Source organism: Myotis brandtii, unplaced genomic scaffold (genome assembly GCF_000412655.1).
Source record: "Myotis brandtii unplaced genomic scaffold, ASM41265v1 scaffold115, whole genome shotgun sequence".
Taxonomy (NCBI): Eukaryota; Metazoa; Chordata; class Mammalia; order Chiroptera; family Vespertilionidae; genus Myotis; species Myotis brandtii.
Genome location: NW_005353967.1, coordinates 8,125,796 through 8,137,535, shown reverse-complemented (window position 1 = coordinate 8,137,535; position 11,740 = coordinate 8,125,796). Strand labels below are relative to the sequence as shown.

At 40.9% G+C, this 11,740-nt stretch overlaps 1 protein-coding gene and 1 long non-coding RNA gene across 4 annotated transcripts in view; one reads left to right on the top strand and one right to left on the bottom strand.

Annotated features, from left to right (window-relative positions):
- Window positions 1–11,740, bottom strand: part of LOC106728031 — a 27,015-nt gene that overhangs the window by 8,161 nt on the left and 7,114 nt on the right. The window contains exon 2 of the long non-coding RNA XR_001364261.1: window positions 10,739–10,747. This is a non-coding gene — a long non-coding RNA (uncharacterized LOC106728031). The remainder of the gene's footprint in view (window positions 1–10,738; window positions 10,748–11,740) is intronic.
- DEPDC1B (DEP domain containing 1B) overlaps window positions 6,433–11,740 on the top strand; it is a 51,220-nt gene continuing 45,912 nt past the window's right edge. The window contains exon 1 of one of the 3 annotated variants that reach the window (XM_014548718.1): window positions 6,433–6,696. In XM_014548718.1, coding sequence (XP_014404204.1) covers window positions 6,464–6,696 — 233 coding nt within the window. In that variant the 5' untranslated portion in view covers window positions 6,433–6,463. The remainder of the gene's footprint in view (window positions 6,697–11,740) is intronic. The other 2 variants (XM_014548720.1, XM_014548726.1) reach the window with 2 other exon arrangements.

The window sequence follows — 11,740 nt, the reverse complement described above, 5'->3', positions numbered from 1 at the left end:
CAGGCTGGCCACACCCCCTTTAGGGTGGGGGGTCCCCACTGGGGTGCCTGGCCCGTCTGGGTGAGGGGCTGAGGGCCGTTTTCAGGCTGGCCAAGCCCCCCCAGCGACGGAAGCCCCCAGCCTCTCCTTTTTTTCTTTTTTCTTTTTTAATTCTGGGATTTATTTACCTTCTATAATTGAAACTTTGTAGCCTTGAGAGGAACTCAGAGCCGGCCAAGGCGGGTGGGAAGGAAGCTTGGCTTCCTCCATCACCAGGGGCAACCAAGCTCCCTGCTCGCTCCAGCTTCGTGGCCACGGCTGGCTGAAAGCAGGTATCTGGGGTTTATTTACCTTCTATAATTGAAACTTTGTAGCCTTGAGAGGAACTCAGAGCCGGCCAAGGCGGGCGGGAGGGAAGCTTGGCTTCCTCCATCATTGGGGCAACCAAGCCTCCTGCTTGCTCCAGCTCCGTGGCTGCCGGCCGCCATCTTGGTTGGGTTAATTTGCATATGGTCGCTCTGATTGGCTGGTGGGCGTGGCTTAAGGCATAGCAAAGGTATGGTCAATTTGCATGTTTGTCTTTTATTAGTGTAGATGTAGATTATTGACTATATTCCCTATTCAGTTCCACTTCTTCTTCTTTTTTTTTGATCTTTACCGAGGATATTTGTCCATTGCTTTTCAGAGAGAATGGAAGGCAGGTAGGGAGGAAGGGAGAGAGGGAGAGAGAGAAACATTGATGTGAGAGAGACACATCAACTAGTTGCCTCCTGTACATGCCCTTACTGGGGGGTGAGGAGCGGTCCCGAAAGCCAGTACATACCCTTGACCTGGAATTGAACCCGAGACCCCTTGGTTTGAGGAATGATACCCTAACCACTGAGCACACTGGCCAGGGTAGTTCTACTTCTTTATGGACAGATTTGCAGTTACATTACAGAGGTACCTATGAACAGGATGGGAGGAATGTTTGCATTCATCTTTGCAAACAGTCTACTACAGACATCAGAATGATTCATTAAAAAAGGCAACCAACAAATACAAATTTAAGTTTTTCTTTCTGCTAGCCTCTGAGAGATATGGATGGTGGTGGTAGGGAACAAATACGGTGTTTTAAAAATAATATTTTCATATCTGCTTCCACTTCACAGTTGTTTTTACCATTTGAAATCATCTGGTAGGTCCCATGTCAGGGCTGAATTACAGGTTGTGCTTTATCAGGGTCTTTCAAAAACTTTACTCTTTTTTGTGGAAGGAAAATAACACATCCTCCCTCCCGTCTCCCCCAATATATTCACATCATTTATGCAAGGAAAACAGAGAGAAGCTCTGGATATTGGCACTTCTCCTTTCTGCTTTAGACTAAAAAAAAAATAAATTACATCATAATTGGAACTGTTTTTTAAATCTCATATTCACAGAAAGGTATGAAGTACCACTTTTCATAGATGCAGAGTGCCTGTGTATTAGTAATTGATTCTGAGTCACATTAAAATATTGTCAAAGGAGGCTACTCTCTGTGGAGCATGCCCTAGCCTTTCCCCGCCTCTTTCTTTCCTCAGCACATTCTCTCTCTTCTTCCTGGAGCCTGCCCGTGCCTCTCCTCCCTCTTTCATCCCTCAAGGCATGTATCTCTTTCCCTTTCCCCTAAGCTTCAAGGGCCCTTCTACTATCTCTGTAACTTTCTAAATAAACTTTCCCTTATAAAAAATGTATACTATCAAGAGTTTATAAAGAAAAGTGTTTTCTACTCTCCAGAAGTCTTCAGTCCCCAAGAAGTGATATTCAAGCCTAGTTTAGCCAAAACTGATAAAGTTAAGCAGAAAATTAAATTATATGAATAATTAATGAAAACACCTCAGTTTCACCAGAATTTCCAGATAGTCAATCCAGTTCTAAACTTTATTCTATTTGAGAAACTTGATCTTAAACTAAGATTTTGAAAACACAGGAACAATAGCCAATTTCTTTTTAAGTGAGAATTCCTAATTTGTCAGTGATAGCACTTTCATTACAGGTGCTTTCCCCCCATTGTGAAATATATAAATGTTTCCCTGATCAAAATTCAATTGTGCCTTAAAGCTTTTACCCAGTAAATCATAAAGCTTGTGGTAGTTCTCTCTTTACTTTCCTTCTCCCACTCCCAGCTTACCATTTCCCCCTTCTCCCTCAACCTAATCTTCAGGAAAAGCTTTGGAAAATCTATTAGCATACAAAGAGCAAGCCTTTACTTGCTCCTTTTATGGCACATTATACTTTCTCAAACCACTACAGCTCCATTTTCTAAAGCACCAACAATTCTTATCTGAAAATATCATTTTATAGACTAGGTAAATTTTTTTGCCAAATATAAAATGACAGACTTATAAGTCAATTCATGATGAATATGGGAGCTAATTAGCAACTTATTCATCATGACTAAAATAGCTTTCATTTTTGTAACTCATATATAAATAGTTAATTATTTTAAGAGAAATAATGAGGAGAAAGAAAATTGCTTTTACTGAAAATTGCTTTTATTGATCCTTTCTTTGAACTTAATTCTGAGTTATTTGTATCATCTGATGCAACTGTTGAACTTGAAAAGACTTAAAGCTGTCATTGACCCGAACCAATATGCTCAATTAATATTTGACAAAGGAGGCAAGAACATACAATGGAGCCAATCTTTGAACTTAATTCTGAGTTATTTGTATCACCTGATGCAACTGTTGAACTTGAAAAGACTTAAAGCTGTCATTGAATCTGAGTGCTAGAATGCACTCCAAAGATTGCCTGGTTCAATTCCCTCATTTGACTGAGACCTAAAGGGGTGAATGGACTTGATCAAGTTCATACTACTAGTAATGGCAAGTATAACTAGATCTAGAATTTTGTTCTCTCCGAGTTCCTGCCCAGGTGCCATACTATTATAGTAGTACTATAATAATATTTTTGGTACTAAGGAAGGAAATGGGATAAATATTCTGGAAGAAAGAACAGGAAGCACATTTCAACCCTCAGTGTTGTATTTTGTAGTTTAGCTCATGATGTTAAGCAAAAACAGTTGTGCTGTATGACTCTTTATTTCTTAAATTAGGGGACTGAAATAAATAAAACAAATAGTTTTTTAATCATAAAACAAATCTGTCCTCTTTCTATAAAGATTATCTCTTCAAATATACTAGTAATATGTTATGGAAGAAGATCATATTCTCAAGCTCTATCTTGTTCTTTGTTGACATAGGACATTTTCTTCCTAAATGTAAGTGAGGTCCTATCCAGTTGGCTCAGTGGATAGAGCATTGACCTGCGGACTAAAGGGTCCCGGGTTCGATTCCAGTCAAGGGCATGTACCTCGGTTCCTATCTCCTCCCTGGCCCCAGACCCCCAATTGATGTGTTTCTCCCACATCAATGCTCTGTCTTTCCTTTTCTCTTCTACTCTTTCTAAAAATCAATGGAAAAATATCCTTGGGTGAGGATTAAAAAAAATGTGTGAATGGTGATTTAAAGATAATTATTTTTCTCTATTGGCAGAGTAGCCAAATAACCATCCTATATAATAAAGAGCTAATATTCTAATTAGACTGGAAGGTGGAACAACCTTTCAGAACAACCATCTGGAATGACCCGTGGGCGGGACTGCGGGTCCAGGAGGCAGCTGGGGCTGCGAGGACCGAGCCCCTTGCATGAATTTCGTGAATTGGGCCTCTCGTTTAATTATATTTGGAAATAAGTGGATACAGAAACCATGGTCCTCACTAGGTTTTGAAAATTCTAGGTGAAACACTGGGTTGAGTAAATATAAACCATAATGATAAGTGCCATTCAAAATCAAAATAAATAAATTCTAAATTCTTTTTAAAAAAAGATACGAACCTTTGATAAGGCTATCTTATAAAATTTGTAGTGTGAAATGAAAAGCAGCTATCAGAGAACACATAAAATCCAATCAGAAGTCCAACAGATTTTTTTTTCTGAGTGGGACTGCATTGAGTTGAAAGCTCATACACAAGAGTAAAAGTGGGAGCATTCAAAAACAATTTTTAAAGACTGTAAGCACCTTGACCTATCAGAGATTTAAACTTAATATTAATTAACTGTAATTACAAGGTTATAGTATTGCAGAGGAATGACATATATCAGTGAGACAGAAAAGAGAGTTTAGAATCAAGAAAGGTAACATGTAAGGTAACTTAACATTTCAATTCAGTGAGAAAATGATGGCATGATTGGCTCTCCATTTGGAAGAGAATAAAGTTAGAGCTCTCCTACCTCCCACCATAAAAAATTTCAGTTGAAGTTTCAAATATTAAAATAAAATCCCTCTATATGATATTAAAAGAAAAATTTAATAAATATTTTTAATACCTCAGGCTGGGGAAGCTTTCTGAGTAAACCTTGTAACCATAAAGAAAAAAATTATATTTGTTTCCTTAAAACAACAACATCATTAACAACAAAACCTTCCCAAAGCTAGAGACCACATAAGCAAATTGAAAAGCCAGAAGAAAACACTTTTAAAATATTTAACCCTTGAGTGCCAACCAATATCCTAGGAACTATGCTAAAATTGCCAAGGCATTTTTGCTGATTTTACAGCAGTTTAGGAAAAAAATTATGAATCGCAAGTAAATGAAGTTACATATTCAAAAACCTAAGGAAACCTTTACTACATTGACATATTTAGCAATATCATCATCACTAGTAAAAGCAGACTTAGAACAGGATGCCATTTCGAAGCTTTGATAGCGTTCCTGGCACTTTTGGCGAAAGACAGGAGGAGCACAGTCGTGTTCCCCGGCACTCTAGGAGTTAAAGAAGGTTTGTCATATATGGCCTTTATTATTTTGAGATATGATCCTCTATTCCCACTTTGCTGAGAGATTTTATAAAAAACTAGAGGCCCGGTGCATGAAAATAGTGCACTCGGGAAAGGGTCCCACAGCCTGGCCTGCGCCCTCTCGCAGTCTGGGAGCCCTTGGGGGATGTCTGACTGCTGGCTTAGGCTCACTCCCCGCCTAAGCCGGCAGTCGGACATCCTTAATGATGCTGCAGAGGCGGGAGCACTTGCCAGCTGTGAGCCTGGCTTCTGGTTGAGCAGTGCTCCCCCTGTGGGAGTGCACTGACCACCAGGGGCAGCACCTGTGTTGAGCATCTGCCCCCTGGTGGTCAGTGCACGTCATAGCGACCAGTCGTTTGGCCTTTCGGTCCGTTTGCATATTAGTCTTTTATTATATAGGATGGTGCTGGCATGAAAAAAAAAGGTGCTGGATTTTGTCAAATGCCTTTTCTGTATTTATTGATATTATCATGTGATTTTTATCCTTCATTTAGTTAATGTGATATATCACATTTATTGGTTTGAGAATATTGTACCAGCCTTGTGGACCTGGAGAGTAAGTATTATGCTAAGCAAAAGAAGCCAGTCAGAGAAAGACAAGTATCACATGATCTCACTTATCTGTGGAATTTAATGAACAAAATAAACTGACGAGCAAAATAGGCCCAGAGGCATGGAAACATAGAACAGACTGATGGCTCTCAGAGGGAAGGGGAGTGCGGTGGTGAGAAGAGATAAAACAAAGAATTTATATGCATATATGCATAATCCATGGACACAGTGTGGTGAAGGCCTGTGGTGGGGTGGGAACCTGGTGGAGGAAGGGAATGGGAAGGAAATGGTGGACATCTGTAATACCCTCAAGAATAAAGATAAATAAATGTAAAAATTAAAATATTTAAAGAAAGATTAAAAGCACATTTCTTCATTCTATTTTCTATTTATTGAACACACGTACTATCTGTCAGACATTATCCTTTTTTAAATTAAATTTATTGGGGTGACATTTGTTAGTAAGATTATGTAGGTTTCAAGTGTACATTTCTATGATACATGATCTGTATTTTGCATTGTGTGCCCAACACCTAAAGTCAAATCATATTCTGTTACTATGTCTTTGGGCACCTTTACTCTTTACTACTCACTAGATTTGTTTTTAAATAGGAAAGTATTCTGCAGAATTTTAAAACATATTTTGACATCAGGAGCTATACCTCTTATCCTCTCTCCATATAATGCCTTTTATGGAATAAACAGTAAATAATTGCTGAGTGATGTAAAATCATATTAAACATAGGATTCCAAGAAGTGAATTAAGCATATTGATCTCAGTTTACTATTATTTTCAATCGTATGTTTCTTATTAATGTAAAAATGTATTAAATTCACATTATAGGACAACTTGATGGCAATATCTCCAGTAAATATTTATTGAATAAATTCATCTTAAAAATTTACTTTTTCTTAAGAGTGTGAAGCTTGTAAATACATAAATTTCGAGGCTCCGTCTGTTATTTAGACAGCCTTTTAAATGGAAAAATTGCATTTGTTGTCTGAAATAATTTGGATGCAATAACCTGAAAAATAAAATCAGTTGATTACTAAATGCCTTTCCTTTTTCTCCTAGTGGAACGAAACTGTTGAGCTTTTTCGCTCTAGGATGCCATTACGGAAACATCGTTGTCGTTTCAAAAGTTACGAACATTGCTTCACAGCGGCTGAAGCTGTGGACTGGCTACATGACCTGCTGAGGTACAATCAGAACTTTGGCCCTGAAGTGACCCGCAAACAAACAGTGCAGCTGCTAAAAAAATTCCTGAAGAATCATGTTATCGAAGATATCAAGGGCAAATGGGGTCAGGAAGATTTTGAAGACAACGGTCACTTGTACAGGTAACAGCAACCAGTAAACTCTGAAGGGGAGGAGTATGGGGAGGATGAACGGATCTGTCTGAGTCAGAAACTTCCTTATGTGAAAGAATTTACTTTGTCCCTTGGAGGGATGCTTCTCCTGTGGTTTGTTGAGTGGAGAACTCAATGTGTTGTTACAATAAAACTGATTGCAATGTTTCTTGACTCCATAGAGCACCCCATAGCAGTATTTTGTTGCAGTGACTTTTCAGTAAGGAATCTTTTCATGCCTTTTGCACACCTGCGAGGATGGCTACCATAGCTTAGTATTTGTCCTAGGGGATCTGAAAAAGTTAAACAGTAGCTCTGGGTTAGCCTTTGTGAGCAATGAGAAGGTGCATATTCAAGGGAGCTAGTGGCAGAGTGGGTCTGATTATTAAGCAGAACTCAGGGCTCATGTGAAGAATTATACTAGAATTCCCTGATGTCTCAGATTAACCCTGGCAGTGCATGTCTGCTTTTCCTCAAACATTTTTCCTTGTTTCAGTGCTTTCTTTTTTTTTTTTTTAAATATATTTTTATTGATTTCAGAGAGGGGGGGGGGAGAGAGAGAGAAAGAGAAAGAGAGAAACATCAATGATGAGAGAGAATCATTGATCCCCTGCCTCCTGCATGCCCCCTACTGAGGATTAAGCCCGCAATCCGGGCATGTGCCCTTAACCAGGATCGAACCTGGGACCCTTCAGTCCACAGGCTGACGCTCTATCCACTGAGCCAAAATGGCTAGGGCTTTCAGTGCTTTCTTAGGATTGGACATACTACCAGATAATCTCTCTGCTTGTACTTCCATGCCCACTACTTACTAGGCTGTTATTGCTGGGTGTGGAAGGGCCCTACCTAAGATTCAGGGAAAGGGAGAAGACTAAAGAGGGAATGAAGTCACACTAGTTCAGAAAAGAAGAATTGTTGAGTTATCTACAGAGAGGCTTACCAAACTGCTAAGAAACTGAAGGATTTAAAAAAATGGAGAATATGGATTCTTAATTGCTTTATTTTACAACATCAAAATAAGGAATTGATTCTCCATCTATTTGCAAATCTAATCTTCCTCTAGCTCCTAATCTTCCTTGTCTGCTTTCATTATAATTTGGCTGTAGTGCTGTTCAACTGCAAGCAGCACTGGAAATGGAGCAGGTAGGGCAGCCTGCCCCAGAAAACTAAGGAATCCCCTTACAATACATTTATTGAGGCCACTGGGAGGCCACTAGGACACCGGGCTTGAGTAGAGAAAACCTGATTTTTTCAAACCTCAACAATTTCTTTGGCTTCTTCAAGACTAGCTAATGAGAAAGGCTGAGAGGGTGCCAAGGCCAAGACCAGACGTTGCTGTTTGTTTAGAATCTAATTTCCTCACAGAGTTTCATCAGCAATCTTCAGCTTCTAGATATCAAGTTGTCATCTGGGCAATTAGTTGTTTCTCCATTTGGCAGTTATTTCTGACTTGCTGATCCAACTTTTAATTAGGATTGTGCGTGATGTTAGCCTGTTCTGCGATCATAGTGCTTATTAGCATCAACTCTAGCCCTGGTTCCACATGCTGCACTTCATTGGGGATTCTTCAGTGTATTTTTCTTGGGAAACTCTAATTGCTTGTACCCCATCAATATTTAGCCAGCACACTGCTACAAGCTTCTCTGGATGAGCAACTCCCAATCTGTTCTATTGTCACCCTACATTGGGCACCTCTCATTGAGTTCCATGAGGCACTGAGAGTCATCAGAACTGTAAAATAGGATCGTGCTCTAGGAGCTGGCCACCCAGCACTGACTGTGAGGGCATGTTCCCTTCAATATGAAGACTTCCCCATGTTTCCCCTTTAAAAAACAGTGCGCATGGATTAAATTTGTTCATGAAATAATGATCCAGTTTTTCTTATAGAATATTTGAGTCATAAGGGAGCAGTATTTTCTTTCATTATTTACCACTTGAATACTCACAATCTTCCCTTTTCCTGAGTTGAAGTTCTATAAGTGAAGCCCTGATGTTTGATGTTCTCAGGTTAATCTGGGATGAAATCTATGTAGACATGTACTAGTAAATCACTTGTTAAGGAGCACATGCCTTGACTGGAGAGTAAGCTAATGAGTGTGGGGGCAGCTGTTGCATGCATACAGCTTCTGGGACTAGTGCTCAGGATCATCACCATTACATGCCAGTGCTCCAAGGAAGAGTAGGGCAGACTGCCCTACCTGCCCCATTTCCAATGCTGCTCGTGGTTGAATAGCACTACAGCCAAATTATAATGAAAGCAGACAAGGGAGATTAGGAGCTAGAGGAAGATTATTAGATTTGAAAATAGCTGGATAGTCAATAAGGTGAAGAAATTCCAGAACATGATTCTAAATATCAGGCTTTATGGAAGAGGAGCCTTTATAAGTTGTATGAAAAGGCTGGCATGTGCAGCTGAGAGTTCTTGCTGGGAAAAAAGGAATGAAAATTATAGAGCACCAATGATGTGTCAGACTTGTTGCATAATTATTTATAATAATCAGAAGAGATGTTGCAGAGAAGTGCCCAGAGTTATTTCCTGTTACGAATACTGGTGACTAGAAAGGTTCTGGATTTGCTTCTAGTGAGGACAATTTTAAATTTCACCAAAGGGTCCTCAGAGTTGAGTCAGATGCTGTCATCAGTGTCTTAACAAAACTTCATGGCCCTAGGCTTCTGCTGAGGAGAGCCAGTTACACTATCTTGAATTTTTATAAGAAATTTTAACTTTTGAAGCAGTTTCCCTTCCGTGATCTCATTTGATCTTCATGACATCCTTGTAAGGTGGACAAGGTGGGTATTTCATCCTCAGAAAACCAGACACTTTTCTCTTTGAATTATCTAAATAAAACACCAGGAATGTTCTAGTTAAAGAAATTTCATACTGATCATGGAATCTCCCCCTATTTGTATGTGAACAGACTATTATGTTGGACTAGATGTCCAGTGCACAAAATTCGTGAACGGGTACAGTCCCTAGGCCTGGCCGGTGATTGAAGCGTGAGCATCTGGCGTGGAAGGGCAGGTCTCAGCTGACCTCCGGGCCCTGGGCAGCACATGGGCCCTCGGCCCCCCATGCACCCTCCTCTGCCTGAGTCATGGTGCCCGAGTCCCCATGTGGAGATGCGGTGAGCACAGCTGGACGCCGTGTGCTAGGGTGCAGAGTGGGCCTCTCGGCAGCCCAGCGGTGCCATACGGAAGCTGGGTGGGCAGCGCGCTCACTCCCAGCCAGCTTTGCAGACCAGCTCCTGCGCAAACCCTCAGAAGCATGGGGGCTTCCCTGGTGCACGAGCCCTGGCGTCCGGGAGAGGGTGGCAGGGGGAGTGAGAGCAAGCTTGGTGGTTTCTCACCGCACATCAGTCTCCGTCTCCGTCTCCGTCATCCCTGCCTCCTGGTAGCTGGTGAGAGGTCATGCTGCAATAGGTTGGTTGCTGCCACCCACCCCCAGTTCCCCATCCCAGCCCGGGGATTGGCCCCATTGGGCAATCAGGGCCTGCCGGCCGCTGGTCGCAGTTCCAGGGCAATCAATTGGGGCTGGCCGCCCCCCCCCCCGCCCCCCCAAGCTCCCTCAGTGCCTGGGAGCTGGGTGGCAGTCCCGCCCCCTGCCGCTGCCACAGGTCACCATCAGCGGGGCTATCGTTCCCCTGCTTGCACCTGCCTTAGCCTGGCGCCGCCCACTCACCTCCACCATCCTGCCACGGTCCTGCTCTCATTGGGGCCCATCGTGGCCAGCAGTGCCTCCACTGTCGCTCGCTGCCAGTGTTGCATTGCTGACGCCCACTATGTTCCGCTCTGCCCCCTGGTGGTCAGCACACGTCATAGCTAGTGGTTGAACTCCTGGTTGAGGGAACAATTTGCACATTAGGCTTTTATTATATAGGCTTATTTAAACTTAATATAATGGGTTATATAAAAATAGAAGTATGTAATATGATAGTTGATTGTTTTGGGCCATTTAATAAGGAAAGTGTTTGGCTTAGTGTAGATCTTTAGCAGGATGGGGTATGGGGTATGGAGCCTATACCTGGCCTTTGACCTGCTCTCACTACTAATGCTGGCTTCGTGAGTACTGAGAACCCAGAAGGTGTTTATGGTTTACAGAGGGCATTCACTTGCTCAGCTGTAGTGGTTTGGGGCTAATGTGTAGGGAGCCATTTTCTTTTTATTCTCCTATCTCTCTCTGTTCCTCTTTTTCTCTTCCCATCTCTTCATATGTTACTCTCATCCTCCTTTCTTTTTCCTTTTCGTTTTCTCCTACTTCATTTTTTCTCCTTCTTTCTGTTCCTTTCCCTCATATTTGCATTTTTTTCTGGCCTATTTCCAAAACACTGATTCTAATTTGAAACTAAAAATTTTTATGTAGATGCTGTCAACTTTGTTGAATACTGTTACTTTCACAGTTCTTAATTAAAAAACAATAACAAAGGAATCATGCTACCCAGTTTTAAGACCTGTACATAAAGCCACAGAAATGAGGACTGCGGTATTGTGAAGAGGTAGACATAGGTTAGTGGAACAGAAGAGTCCAGAGACACACACAAATATGGCCAAGTGATTTTTGACAAAGGTGTAAAAATAATTTAAATGAAAAAGAGTAGTCTTTTCAGTAACTTGGATATCTAGTCTCTATATGCAAGAAAATGAGCCTCAACCTAAATCTCAGACTTTACACAAAAAAATTCAAAAAGAATCATAGATTTAAATGTAAAACTACAAAAGTTTTAATTAAACAGGAGAAGACCTTTATGCTTTTTATGTTCTTGAACATGATATCAAAAGTGTGATTTATAAAAGAGAACATGATAAATTGGACTTCATCAAAATTAAAATCTTTTGCTCTATGAAAGATACCAATAAGGATCAGAAGACAAGCTACAGATGGGGAGAAAATATTCACAAACTACATAAATAACAATGGACTGGTATCCTATACTAATAAAAGACAAACATGCAAATTGACTGTACTTTTGCTATGCCTTAAGCCACGCCCACCAGCCAATCAGAGCAACTATATGCAAATTAACCCAACCAAGATGGC